A 14,491-nucleotide genomic window follows, 5' to 3' on the forward strand; every position below is an offset into this window, starting at 1 on the left:
CTACCTGTTAAGTTTTGCTTATGGCTGAGGACCCCATGTAAAGCGCCTTTAGCACATTTAGTGGATATCGTGCTATATAAGTGCTCTTGTTTTTTGTTTTTTTGTTTTTTGTTGTTGTTTTTTTCTTCTTGTTTTTAAAAAAAAAAAGAATTTGAAACATGGCGGGGTTGGGTTGGGGGATTAAAAGTTTCAATTCCATTAATATTATACCCTTTGGAAAATTTCAGCAATGTGACATTGCCGTTAATTGGTCTGGTGGCCTCCATCATGCAAAGAAATATGAAGTAAGTGAATTTAAAACGTATCTTTTTGACATTAATAAAAAATTGATACAGATAGCAACATCCTATGGTGGTTGGGGGGGTGGGGGGGGGGGGGTCCCTTTTCATGTGTTGGTTCTGTGATGAGTTGGGCAGAGTTCTGTGCCTCAATTGTATTGACAAAATCCAATGCATTGTTATCTGACTCGTCATTCACATGGATGTTGAAATCCCCTTACATGTAAAGATTGTCTTTGTACTGCTGCTACTATACTCACCACCTCATCATCACTACCCATGTATCTTTATAACTACTACCACTATTACGCCCACCACTATTAGGTTTTGAAACTTTACTTCATTTGAAATAAAGGGACTTTAGATGGTATTTGGCATTGTGTTTATTTATTGTATAGTTCTAATCAGTTATCACTTTAGAATTATATATAATGTCAGATACCATCCGAATTCCCTTTTCTTGTTTGTGGAAATTCCTCTTTCGGCATTGAAATTCCTAGGAGTGGTGTCTGACATTCCTGTGAGCCAAATTTTAAGTTGGCATCTCTGCAGAGGTGTGAACAATAGACTTTATCCTCTATCCTCTGTTAGTGTCGATCACGACAGCCAATCAGGTGTGTGGTCAAACCGTGTGTTATAGTCATCACAGAGATGTGAACAATAGAAATTACCTGTATTCCTTGGCAGTGTCATCGACTGCCATGCCATCGTAACACACATGGTCATGGGTCAACTGACCAATGGTGTGATGGGTAATGAGTGATAGCTTTGTATGTTCAAGGCTGTCACCCCCAAATGGTTTGTTTGTTCAATGAGACGAATGGGTAGACAGTGCATTCTTAATTTATTGCTTACTTATGCAATTGTTTTGAGTGGCATATTCATTAATTGTTTTGTGCAGTTAGGTTTGTCTGTCATCGTGAGATCAAATTAGCAGTCAAGTGGCCGCAGAAGTAACCCAAATTAGACACCAAACAAGTCTCCCTGATTACTATGTGGACTGGACCATGATTAATCTGAAAAATTGTCCAAGTTCATGTCTGCTGCTAAATTGGGACGATTTGTTGGGAACCGAGCCATCCCAATAAACCGGCTTGGACTATACTTGGTTTTGCCATAAGCCTAATGAAAGTCTGTAATGGATAGGGAATCAAACATATAAGGAGAACATCTTTGTATGTGTGTGTGTGAATGTGTGTGTGTATTAAGTATCATTGTACATTCTATTTCTAACCCTCTTTTTTGTTATTTTATTATCCATTCAGGCATCCGGTTTTTGCTATGTGAATGACATTGTCATCGCCATTTTAGAACTTCTTAAGTAAGTGAATTTTTTATGTGATAGTCAGAACAGTTACAATGTCTTTTCTAGTGACAGTACTAGAGGATGGTCTTGTATTATTTATATCGCATTATCTTAATGTAGGATTTCCTTCACTTAATATGATCAACTTGTTTTTTACAACTGTATACTAGGTATATCTTTTAATCAGTGATTAAAGCAGTAAATATAAATATCAGAGTACTGAGAAAAGAAGATCACACCACTACTATTATCTTCACATCTATCTCTTTACCACAATAGAAACTTACACTTTGCGTTGTACAAATGATAAGTTTTACTGTTACTTTAAGAAATTCTTATAAATACCTTGAGACTTGTAAGATATCAGATTATATTTTAATTTTTACCATAAAAAAGTAATGATCATCAAAATTGGAAATATACATTTAAAAAACAACAAAAAACCCACAATAATCGCAATATAATCATGGGGCATTACTGCCTTTAAAAAAGAGGGAAAATTATGTCTTGTTGACAGGTATTCCTGATACAACTGTTTATGGAGTAGAAGTCTTGGACGCTTATTCGTATGTTCCAAATGTTGATAGAGTCAGGTTTTTTTCCTTACTCCAATGTTCATTTAGTAGCAAAAAATAAATAAGAAGATGTTCAATAGGAAGATGTACATCATTTTATAAGAGTGATATTCTTCATGATATTCTTGAAACATCAATTAAAGGAAGGATCTTCTTTTTTGATGAATGAGAATATTTCTCAATATGTGAGGTCCTGTGACTATGCTATTGTTGCAAACTTCCCTATTTAAAATGATGGAGAAGACCTTTACAAAGCAATGGACAGAACTCATTGTAAAAATTGAAGAAGAATTCATTCAGACATATTATTTTAGGACTCCTCCATTCCTTATTCCAATTGGGATTGTGAAAGGCTCTTCAGTCAAGTGAGGAAAAATAATGCTAGATGGCCTGTTTATCATGAAGTCAAATTTTACTATATATTCTATGAAATAGAATATACTCCAGAATTCCTACAGAGGGTAAAAGCTGCTACAAAAGAAACAGTGAAGCAGCAACATTGGACATGTATGGAAATGACCATTGAAGGACCCAGGATTTTGATTTTTTTACCACTGAATTAACACAAGGAAGAAAAGAATAGACAAATAAAGAGTATCAACTGTTTAGCAATATCAATTCAGATTATACAGGGTGATGAAAAAAGAATATGGCAAAACTATCACACAATATTTTAAAAAAGAAAAGCAATAGAAAATATTTCATGTTATGAATGCTCAATATGACCAACACTGCGTGGACAACATCGTGCCAATATGAGAACTCATCCCAAACGTGCCGCAGTATGTCACGGTCCACTGTGTTAATTGTAGTTTTTATTTTTTATCTTGCTGGCAGTTAGGTAATGTAAACTTGGTCTTTAACATATCCCCACAAGAAAAGTCAATGCCAAATTCTGTTCTGAAGGCACGTTGCACGGTGACAGTGGCATTTATTTGGTGAACCTGAGCACAGAAAACGCCTTCTGCTGAGGAGTTGCTATTTTGATTGATCTTCCCACAATTCAGCTATACTGGAAGTTTACTAAAAACAGCAATGAAATTGACACCTAATCAAACTTAGATAACTACTCTATCAAATAACCTCTACTTCAGTCCACTACAATACTATAGACTTTACACCACTGTGTAATTATTTTGGCGTATTCTTTTAGAATCACCTTGTATTTTATAACATACTGCCATTTTGGGTCACAACAGCAATGCGTGTTTGGGTGTCCCGTTTTAGCTCTTTTAAAAGTTGGCCACCATGGTTATGTCATTGAAGGACTTTTTTTTTGTGAACAATTCGAGATAAGTCCAAGACTTGCAATGGTTTTGGGCAAATAAAAGTTTGATGATGCTGTGAAGTTCAGGTGTTTCAGGTTATGCAGGGACGAAAATAAGAAGCCATTCTTCACAATACTTAATGCTAATGCTTGTTTCTAATATTAATCTGTTTATTGAATCGGTCATTAGGTTATTTATTTATTTATTCTTTATATATATATATATATATATATATATATATATATATATATATATATATATATACAGTAAAATTACTTTAAACCGAAAGAAGCTAAACCAAAAAATACCTTAAACCGCAAAGAATTTAATAAATTGTACTAGTTCCTTCATTATCTTTGTACTATTTCTTACGATGAACTGAAATACTTCTAAGAAGGACTTTCTTTTAACCGAAACAATTTGAGACCACCTTCCTTTATTCTCTCTCAATTTTTCTTCAAAAATTGGGGAAGGTGGCCACACGTAATAATGCCCGGCGATATTAAACAAAGAGCGTAAGTATAAGATGAGGGTGATGGGTGGGGTGGGGGGTAGGCAAACACTGCACTTGGGCTCGGCCAACACCACAATCGCACAGACTGGAAAAGGAAGACAGCGGGTGACTGGCAGGCGAAAATTGAGGAAAGAGGAGGAGTTGGGGTGTAGAATCACGCAAGCGAGATGTTCTCGCTCGTGTGTTATGCTTTGGAACAGACTGGATTTTAAACACGAGAATAAGGAAGGGGGGGGGGGTTAGACAACTTACCATTGACATGCCATTTCATTTCCACTTTGTTTAAGTGTGTGTGTGTGAGGGAGGATGGGGGGGGGGGGTCTATGAAATTAGGCCTTTGAACCTAATGGCTTTTCAACAAAAGAGAGATGCCTAGTAGACAGCTTAGCATTGACACGCCTTTTCATTTCCATTTCACTTCACCTCTGAATAGCTGCGCGTCATTCATTATCAATTATCGCACAAGACCTTTCGATCTTATTTTAGTTTTGCATTTTACTAAAAGATGTCTATCTAAAAGAAAGCACTGTGCTTACACGTTGGAGTTTAAAATTAAAATACTATGTGAAGTCGATGAAAAAAAAGTTAATCAAGACAGAGATATGTAAAAAAACACGGCATCCCGAACTCAACTCTTTCAACAATTTTGAATTGAAAACGAAAATCCCCAAAAATATTTTTAAAACACACCAAAAAAATTAAAAATTAATGGTTACGAAGACGGCATTTATTCAACAACTCCATTTAACGGGAAACCCATGATACCATTAAATGAGCAAATTCCTTAAAAAGTTACTACCATTGAAAAACATTGCAAAACGGGAACTTGCTTTAAACCAAAATGTCTTTAAACCGAAATGGTTTAGTAGGTCCCCAAAAATATTCGGTTTAAAGTAATATCTATGTATATATATATATATATATATATATATATATATATATATATATATATATATATATATATATATATATATTATATATATATATATATATATATATATATATATATATATATATATATATATATATATATATATATATATAATATATATATAATATATATATATATATGATTATTAGTGTATTTTTAAAATAAAACTGATTACTTATAGTTTGTATTGTTGTCTTTGACTCACCCATTCAGATACCATCCCAGAGTTTTGTACATTGACATTGATATCCACCATGGCGATGGGGTACAGGAAGCATTCTACCTCACTGATCGAGTCATGAGTGTCTCTTTCCATAAATACGGACAGTATTTTTTTCCTGGTACAGGTAAACAAATGTTTTTTTAAATGGCATTGTTAATAACATTTGGAAGGATTCAAGAGCCACATATGTTTTTTAAAATCACATAACCAGGTTATGGATTTGGTTTACATATTTTTTATAAGATTGTTAAAAAATTGAAATACATCATATTATATTACTATACTTTTCTTGGTTGCTGCGCTATTTTTTAAACCCTCATTATTGTTTTGAACAATCATATTTATGAAATTTTGCTCAAAACAGTATCCCCTCCTCATATTGTTTCGTTTTCAATATTCACTCATTTTGATCATGAATATTCCTCCTAGGTCACATGTATGAAATTGGTGCTGAAAGTGGTCGTTACTATTCTGTTAATGTCCCACTTCTTATGGGTATTGATGATCAGAGTTACATGCAAGTATTCAAACCTGTCATCAGTAGTGTGATGGAGCATTACCAACCCACTTGTGTCGTGTTACAGGTAAGGCATCATATGAAGATAATAAAATAAATTTGCCATATAGTCAGTTTCAGTATTTAATGATTATGAGTTTAATGTCAAGCTTATATGCAATTAAAGATCGCAATCCATCAGTGCTGATGGTTTTCCTCGTTTGCGGAAATCCGTGATTTTGAGGTCTGGCAGTGAGAGACTTGATAAGTGATGGAACAAATAGGTGCAGTTTCCCACTCTCCAGAAGTTAGGTTGATTATCAATGATAGTTGGGGTTAGTACAATAAAAACGTGGCTTAAAGGCAATCGGTCAAAATTTTCTCCTTTTTCACTTTTGTCACCATCAGCTCTGATCCATGGTTCCAGTTATGCATTGTAATCCAATACATACTGTTGCAGCTTCAGAACTAAATATAGTGTCGTGGGATGGTGTTTGGTTATGGCTCTGTATCACAATAATTATGTTTTCCTGGTTCTCTGACAAATGTTTTCTAATTGACAAGTAAATTTCTCTAACTAATGTCTGATGAGGCTATTGATAAAGAATAATAGAGATATGAAATAAAATTTCAATATCTAAAATGAAATAAATATCTCCCCTCTTTTTTTTTTTGTTTTGATCCCAACAGGAAATTTTTCTTATGGATCTATTTCAAAGAAAGAAAAATAGCTCAGGAATCTGCATTCAATTCAGCAATATAACTAGGAAATGGGGATTAATATAAATTTCCGCTCAAGGAAAAAAATAGCAAGGCTTTAACCCAGATCGCATTGGCAATTACAATGCCTTTTCTCCTCGGTTTTGTATTTCTTATCTTATTTTAAATTTATTGATAGAGTCATTCTGTCCCCTACTGTCTACTAAGAGCCTTGTCACACATGAGGAGAACAAGGAAAATAATCTGTCCAAAACAAGCACCAGAAATTATACTGTTCTCAAAGAGCATATGTCGCAAAATCTGCAGACATGGTGGTAGGTTTGGGGTGTCAGCTGACTTTTTCCCAGCAAGAAGTATTATCCATGTTTTAGTGGTATTAGATATGTTATATAAATTTCCCCTCCCGACCACATTCTTCTCCGTCCTTCCCCTACCGACCAAAGCTAGATTCCTTACCGACCACCCAATCTGACCAGTAACAGAACGTTATTTTGATGCACTACAATTTGATAAAGCTCAAATGAATAACAAGAAAGGCTGTAAATATCATTGTATACAGCAAATAAGACTATCATTTTTCATTAAAAGAAAACAAAAACAACAAAACAAATCAGCTGAACATTCTTGATCCAGGTGCTTTAGAATGTCTACCTGACAAGAAACATTAAGATGAGGACAAGACATGACAACATGACATGTAGATTTCTTTTTTTCAAACAAACATCACACTACTGAAACAAATACTCGTTGAGTTTGAGCCCCTCCTCGTCAAAGGGCTTTAATAGTACTAGGCTGGCTGCCCGAGCATTAATTTTTAAAAATGTAACTAGAGCTTGCACTGGCCACAAGTGATCCAGTCACTGTATTCTCTTTTGCTGAAGCAATTTGATGGACAATGAATCATCGTCTTGAACAATCTCTGTCTGAGTCTCTAGCTCAATTTAGTTGAGGACAATTTTATTTTCTCTTTTTGCCCACCCCTCTCCCATTCTGATTCATTGCCAATCTATCTGTTTTATTTTTTCCCCTCCCCTGACGTTTCCTTTCCTGCTCAGCCTTCTTTGCAGCCTCTTTTTCAGCCTCCCTATTAGCTGCTAAGGTTAAAGGACAAACTGTTTAGCAACTATTTACACATCTAGATCTATGGAATGAAAAATAAACAGAATAAAACAGTGTTAGCACCATTTTAAAACGTTTTAAGGTGTTTGGTCGGGTTGTAAACGACCCATTTAAGGCGTTTGGTCAGTAAGGGAATGGATATGTGAAAATGCCCTTTCCCTCACCGACCAACCTCTTTTCAGGGCACTATGGAGATTCAACACCGATTTGACAATAGTAATGCCTAAATATAGATTCCAGGAGGCAGTTTTAAGCCACTCATTGTATTTCTACTGTTAACAGAGTTACATTCGGCTCATTTGTAAATAAGGACGGATAACGTGCAACCCGTAAGACAAAAAAATTAATTTTCATCTGAATGAACAAAAATTTTCGCAACAACTTGCTATTTTGACAGTTCGTAGTCCACTGCGTGGTATTTTCCCCTATGAGCAGTATTTTAGTGCTAGGACAACTCGACCCCATGGGTGTAACAGGTAGCGGTCAGGGGAAATCTGTGATGCCACTGATGGTAATTAATTGCTGCAATATTTCATGGTATTGCTCAGTTGCTAACATGAATATGAAAATTGTTCCCTCACCACAAGCAAAGCAAGGGTTTCTTTCATAGTATGCCATGGTTGATAATAATGTATCCTCTTAAGGCTGCTCATAAGAGATGTGTCAATTTAGTGGTTTTTGAGCTATCAATGAAATTAATTTGTTTTAATTTGCATATTAATCATTTAATTCCCAGCGGCAGAAGGTGATTGAAACAAGCATCATTTTAAAGTAAAAATGATGATCTTGACACATGCCAAGTTTTGTTGTCCGGGCAGTAAAATCTTAAAAGATATGATTTTTTAAAATTGTAAAATTCTTATTTGGCATAACTTGGTGTGATCTTCATTTTCTCTCCCACAGTATTCCATGCCATGAATTATGCCCAAATATCAGTTTAGGAATAAGATATAAACCATTAGATGAAAATAATATTAATCTTATTTTTTAAAGCATTTAACTGATTTAAATATTATGTAGTTTTGGGAACATATGAAAGCCAACTTTTCAATGGCTTGATGACTTTTTTCTAGACTTAAATCCCTTACGATTCAAGTCAAAATTACATTTTTTATGAATATAAGGCATTATTGTTTGAAGATGTATACTGCCTTTGTGTGGTTGTCTCAGGAAATGCTGACTTTATAGTGTCATATAGATAGGAGTCAATGTTTAGGGTCATTGAAATCCATCTCAATTACACTTATTTTTGCATGTTGAATAAGTAATATAAAGTAAGTTAAAGTTCTCCTTTTGTGCACAAGTGAATGTGTTAAATTTTTATAGACTGAAGCGTCCAGATATTTATGGCAGTGCTTTCCCAAAAATTAAATGATCTGCTGTGGTATGCCTGTGATGTTATACTGATTTGGCTCTGACTGTTATTCAATTGTTTTATCTCTAAATTTGACGGACTGGAATTCAATGGTATATCAGATGACTTTATAAGACAATGACTGAATGTGTATTCTTGGAAGAAAGGAGATGATTCTATATAACCTATGTGGACAGTGTGTTCGTTTTGAATGTAGTTGGTCGATAAAGAGAAAGGGGTCGCTACTTGGAATAAACTAAATGCCCTCCTAATGTTGAATCCTCTTTTGTCCACATCTGTGTCCGTCTGTTTGAGCAAATCATTTAATTTAACCGTACCAGTACTTAGTGTTAGTTGTAATTGATGATTGATACTACAATATTTGTAGTGTGTCCAGTAACCTTGTTGGGTGATTGAATTTTTTCTTCTAAAGAGGTCATACTTTATAGGCAGATTGATAGTAAATTAAGATATTGACATCATACACAATATTGGTTTTTTGTTTTTACTGGTCAATAAAATCTTATCCTCATGAGTTATTTTACCACATAAAGACATAAAACATATCAATTTACTGTTATGACCAACACAACTGTTTGAGAGGAATCGAAGTGGTAAAATATTATACAGAACAAACAAAACCATGAATAAATCAAGAAAATCAGCTGCCAATATGATCATAATGCACAGGAACATAGATTCATTTATGTATGTTTGATATTTATTAAAACTCTTGAGATACTGACGCTGTGTTTTGAAGAACACATTTTTTATTTAAGTGCACCATAATTTACAAGCACTTAAAATTAGATCCACAAAATTGTGATATATGAAGAAAACTATTAACCACAGGAATATCAAATTTTCACTGATCTTTTGAAAGACAACTTATTTTTCAAATCAAAATAATAAAGTGAAAGAGTCTGTTATTGTTTTCCCGCTATACAGACATATTATAAGACCATAAATATCAATAATTGCCCCCATTGGACACAGCACTCCCTGATACCAGTTGACCTCCAATGACCTCACGCAGGTAGCTAGCAGGGAGGGTTAATGGCCCCTTGGGAGTTCCAACTAAAATAGCGCTGATTCCACGCAGTGAGTCATTCAGTTAAAGGCGTTACAAAACAAAAACTTCTGTGTGTTGTTTATTTGGTTGGTCAGGGATAATGGTTGGATAAGGGAAGTAACGACTCTATAATTTTTTAAAATTATTAAATAGAAATCTTAAATAGATACTGAATAAGCAAACAGTTTTTGACTTTTTTTTTTCCAAGTCAAATTACTAAACTTTCATCGCTTATCATCTTTTATCCAATTTTATAACAGTGCGGTGCAGATTCACTCGGCAGTGACAGACTTGGTTGTTTCAATCTCAGCATTAAAGGTCATGGGTAAGTTCCATCTTTTATTTGAAGGAGTCTTCCATGGGAGGATATTTGATTATTCTCCTTGCTTTGGGTTCAGAACATTTCTTTTTTCATGATAGTGTGAATATGGTCTGGTTTTTTAATTTTGTATACTCCTAAATATATTGCTCATCGGATAACGATATTCAGAGTTTGCAATATTGCACACTCTTGTGTCTTTTAAAGGATTAAAGGCTTGCTTTATCTTCATTTGTATCCACTTTTTTTTTTTAGGGGTGAAGGTTGATTATTTTTTCTTAAAAAGTATGGTGGTACTTGGACAAATAAAAGCATTTAGTGGAATCTCATAAAAGATATCCAAATTTAAAAAAAATAATTCTGCTTTCATTACAGGGAATGTGTAGATTTTGTCAAATCTTTCAACCTTCCAGTGCTAGTGTTAGGTGGAGGTGGGTATACAAAGAGGAATGTAGCCCGTTGTTGGACGTATGAGACAGCTGTGTTGTTAGATGAACAAATTAGTAATGAGTTGCCTTACAATGGTAAGTCTGTTTTCTCTCTCTCTCTCTCTCTCTCTCTCTCTCTCTCTCTCTCTCTCTCTCTCTCTCTCTCTCTCTCTCTCTCTCACTCTCACTCACTCTTTCTCTCTCTCCCTCTCCTCCCTCACCCTCCTATCTTTTTTTTTTTTTTTTAAATGTCAGTGCTCTTTTTCAGGCGTTCTCAAAGAACTTAAAGAAGATTTAACATACCATTCTACCCAATCACTTCTGGGTAAATAGTAGATAGAATGTGTAAAAAATATTTCCACAGAACCTGGAATCGATACTGATCCCTACTAATTCAGCTTTCACGGCATTCATTGCTTTGCTATAGACTATCATTCAATCGAAGGCTAACTGGCAATTTGATAAAAACTTAAATAAACTCTTATGATTCTAAAAGGTTACTTAAATTAAACGTAATGTAATGCAATGATTACTTAATGCAACGCATAGAATCCACACATTGGTCTTAAGGCACTACAAATCAAAGATAATAGGTGTAACAAAATGCACATAGTTGAATTAACAGCAATTGTCATTGTTTAATGGGTTGTCTTGTGTTTACCTGGAATATAAACCAGTGCTGCAAGTTTCATAAATTACTCATTAGTTTGATATTTAATTTCAACATTTTTTTACTTTTCAACAGAATATTTGGAGTATTTTGGCCCAGATTTCTTACTTCATGCAGACATCTTCACAAAACAAGAAAATTTAAATACTCGTCAAGTAAGTTAAGCATTTCAGAATCAGGGCTCTCAATCTTCATTGGATGTGTGGTAATCCGCTGTTTCAGATATTTTTAGTGGTTTATTGCCAATCCTGTGCATGGATGCTAGTTTTTGAGTCAATTCTGGTGTCACGATTATTTGAATTAGAAAATTGTTGTCACTGCAATTTAATATTCTGTTGTATTATGTTTCTGTCGGGCCAAATGAGAACATACATAAAAAAAATTGCTGATATTATTTAATTTATTGTTAACTCTTGTTATTCAATAATACTTTTTTACTGTTCTGAGGAATTGCTTAAAATTTGCATTTCAACCAAGGAGAGCTATACTGAAAGGCCAACTAAAAAAATCGAGAAAATTCAAACCAAAATAACAGCAAGGGCATAATATGGCAAAGTCTACCCTTTCAAAGAGTGATTGTGAGTTCTGGTCAAACAAATATTGAATGATTATTATTATCAGCAGTAAATAAGAGTAGCCTAGAAGCAGAAAGGATGAGTTGTTAGATATTCTAAAAACTGACCTTATAGTGATAGATTCAGGATGATTTCTTTAGAAGCTTGATTTATGAATGTTCATGCTAGGTGATGATGAAGAGGATGAACGATTAGATGAAGTAGAAAGGAGGTCCAAATGAGCTCGATTGGATTGCACTCACAGTGATATGGGGGATTTCGCGCAACTTCATGTCAAAACTCCCTGTTTTTGATTAACTTCTTTTTACTAAGGAGTATAGTTAGCCCTTTCATCCATTCATTTTTTTTTCACTCTTTACATAATAGATGCTAGTATCAATTTTAAAATTATTTCTTTTTGGTCTCTTTTCAGTACCTGGACAATATTAAGCAGAGTGTAATGGACAACCTAAAGTCTCTTGCAGCAGCTCCAAGTGTTCAAATGCAGGATGTGCCATCAGACCTTCTCAGTCTTGAAAATACAGAGGAGCCTGACCCAGATTCACGCAACAATGTTGATGAGTTGGACAAACGGTGAGTCTAGCTAGAATAGCTTTAACAACCCTAGTTTCTGAAGCGTGAAACAAGGTTGTAATGGCTAACATTTTTGCTCACTATGACCCCCCAGAAGAATTTATGACCTCTCACTCACCACCAGATTTTTGATAACCTCAGCTATTCCAGTATTTTAGGGTTGACATGGTGACCTTTGAAATATTAATATCCACAGACCACAACTTGAATCTTTTGATTATTGAGTTTCTAGCTCTTAATGTGACAATAAGCTTGGTTTTGTATTGACTTTAGTATGAATAACATCGTTAAAGTTAAGAAAATAGAAGTAAAAGAAGTAAATTGAATTAGTTTTTTTGCTTGATGGTGATGTGAAGTAAAACTGATCCTTTTTTAAAGATTCATTCTATAATGGCAGGTCTGATAACTTTGTGAGGTACAGAGACATGGAGTAAATTCTACCTTTTAATTTGGTTCCTTCATAAATTTTATACTAATGATGATACTTATCTATTTAGTTATTATACTAATCATCATGATGGTGATATGATAATGCCAATGATATATTGATAAGATTACAATAATTGTTGGATAACTTCTTGTGCTTTTTTTTTTTTTTTTTTCATTTCGGTATTTGGATGTTAATTGCGAAAGTTTTCAGTTATTTTCAAATTTAGAGTTGAGACCCTTGCTCTTTTTGTCAAATCATTGATATTTTCACTTGACACAGCATATAATTTTCTTTTTCTTTTAACTTTTTTGTCATATTTTATTCTTCGTGAATGTTGCTCATGAAAAGAAATTAAGGGCTTCTACATCTTTAATGATATGAGATGTTCTGAATTTGAAATTATTATTTGATTATTGCAAGTGCTTAATTTATCTTTTACATTGTATTCCCCAGGGTTGAGCCCAACAATGAGTTTTATGATGGAGATAAAGACAATGACAAGGAGAATGAACATTTTGTGGATGTATGAGAAGAAGGCAAACAGATTCTTCTCATTATTCACCTACTTACTCTATTTGTAAAGAGATAAATATGTGAAACTGGATTTTTCAGTTTGATCAAATACAATTTCATCACTTTGAAATTTCATTCTTGTGCATCACATGAATTTCCAGGAATATTCACAAGTGGTCAATTCTTCTTTTGATTCGTACAGGACACAATGAGTTTGAATTTATTGTGTTCAATAACGTCGAATCTATGAGATTTTGCTCTATCTGAAGTAGCAATGGACAGGAGAGGAGAGAATCTTGTCGCTTCATTGAGATGGATCAATGAATCAAGACTGTAGTTTCTGGCAATCGTTCAGCATTGTCATTGCTGTGTGCTTATATTTGTATATATTTATATGAAATATACATATTGTCTGAAACCAACAATGAACCTTATGGTTACTGCATGTTGGATATTGATATAACACGACTCAATCTGAACATAGCTATATATTATAATGCTGCCTGAAGTACAGCTTACATACAGTATGCTCAGAAAGATTTTTAAAAATTGCAGTCTGGTAGAGGGCAAGTGTTCAAGCCCTAATTCCATGACTCGTAGTATTCTTTTTATTTTATCAACCCCGACCTCTTTTTATATAGAGCTATGGAGACTCCAGTTTAGTCAATTAATCCATGGATGGAGACTGGTACACATTTGTCAGTGGCCATGTGATAGCCAATCATTTAGTTTTAAGAAATGATTTTATAAAAATATCTCTCATCATTCAATTTAAATATTTTTAAATTAAATTTTTGAGAGAAATAGTTAGAGTGCCCTATGTAGTGATATATAACTAGATCCAATTCAACAAGGAATAATGGGCTTCACATGAAAATATTTATATTTAATTAAAAAGTTTTTTTGCTCTGAAATTTTAGTCAAGAAACCCCTTTGTTTTGGTGGAAAACTTGATTTTACTTTAGAGTATAAGCAAAAATATTACAAGTATCCCTTTTACTTTTAGCCTTTATTTTAAAAAATGTAACTTCGATAAACTTTTTTCTTCATGCTTCCAACTTGACCAAAAAAAAAAAAAATTAGATTTTGACACAATGATATCCTGACCAAAATGATTATTCTTAATA

At 33.8% G+C, this 14,491-nt stretch overlaps 1 protein-coding gene across 1 annotated transcript in view; it reads left to right on the forward strand.

Annotated features, from left to right (window-relative positions):
* LOC144977319 (histone deacetylase 3-like) overlaps nucleotides 1-14,261 on the forward strand; it is a 24,920-nt gene extending 10,659 nt beyond the window's left edge. The window contains exons 5-13 of the mRNA XM_078922400.1: nucleotides 228-284; nucleotides 1,544-1,599; nucleotides 5,086-5,219; nucleotides 5,525-5,679; nucleotides 10,117-10,181; nucleotides 10,551-10,699; nucleotides 11,349-11,428; nucleotides 12,261-12,421; nucleotides 13,305-14,261. Coding sequence (XP_078778526.1) covers nucleotides 228-284; nucleotides 1,544-1,599; nucleotides 5,086-5,219; nucleotides 5,525-5,679; nucleotides 10,117-10,181; nucleotides 10,551-10,699; nucleotides 11,349-11,428; nucleotides 12,261-12,421; nucleotides 13,305-13,380 — 933 coding nt within the window. The 3' untranslated portion in view covers nucleotides 13,381-14,261. The remainder of the gene's footprint in view (nucleotides 1-227; nucleotides 285-1,543; nucleotides 1,600-5,085; nucleotides 5,220-5,524; nucleotides 5,680-10,116; nucleotides 10,182-10,550; nucleotides 10,700-11,348; nucleotides 11,429-12,260; nucleotides 12,422-13,304) is intronic.
* Nucleotides 14,262-14,491: the final 230 nt, after the last annotated feature.

This window comes from Berghia stephanieae, chromosome 1, assembly GCF_034508935.2.
Source record: "Berghia stephanieae isolate SIO BIC M18660-M18661 chromosome 1, UCSD_Bste_1.3, whole genome shotgun sequence".
Classification (NCBI taxonomy): domain Eukaryota; kingdom Metazoa; phylum Mollusca; class Gastropoda; order Nudibranchia; family Aeolidiidae; genus Berghia; species Berghia stephanieae.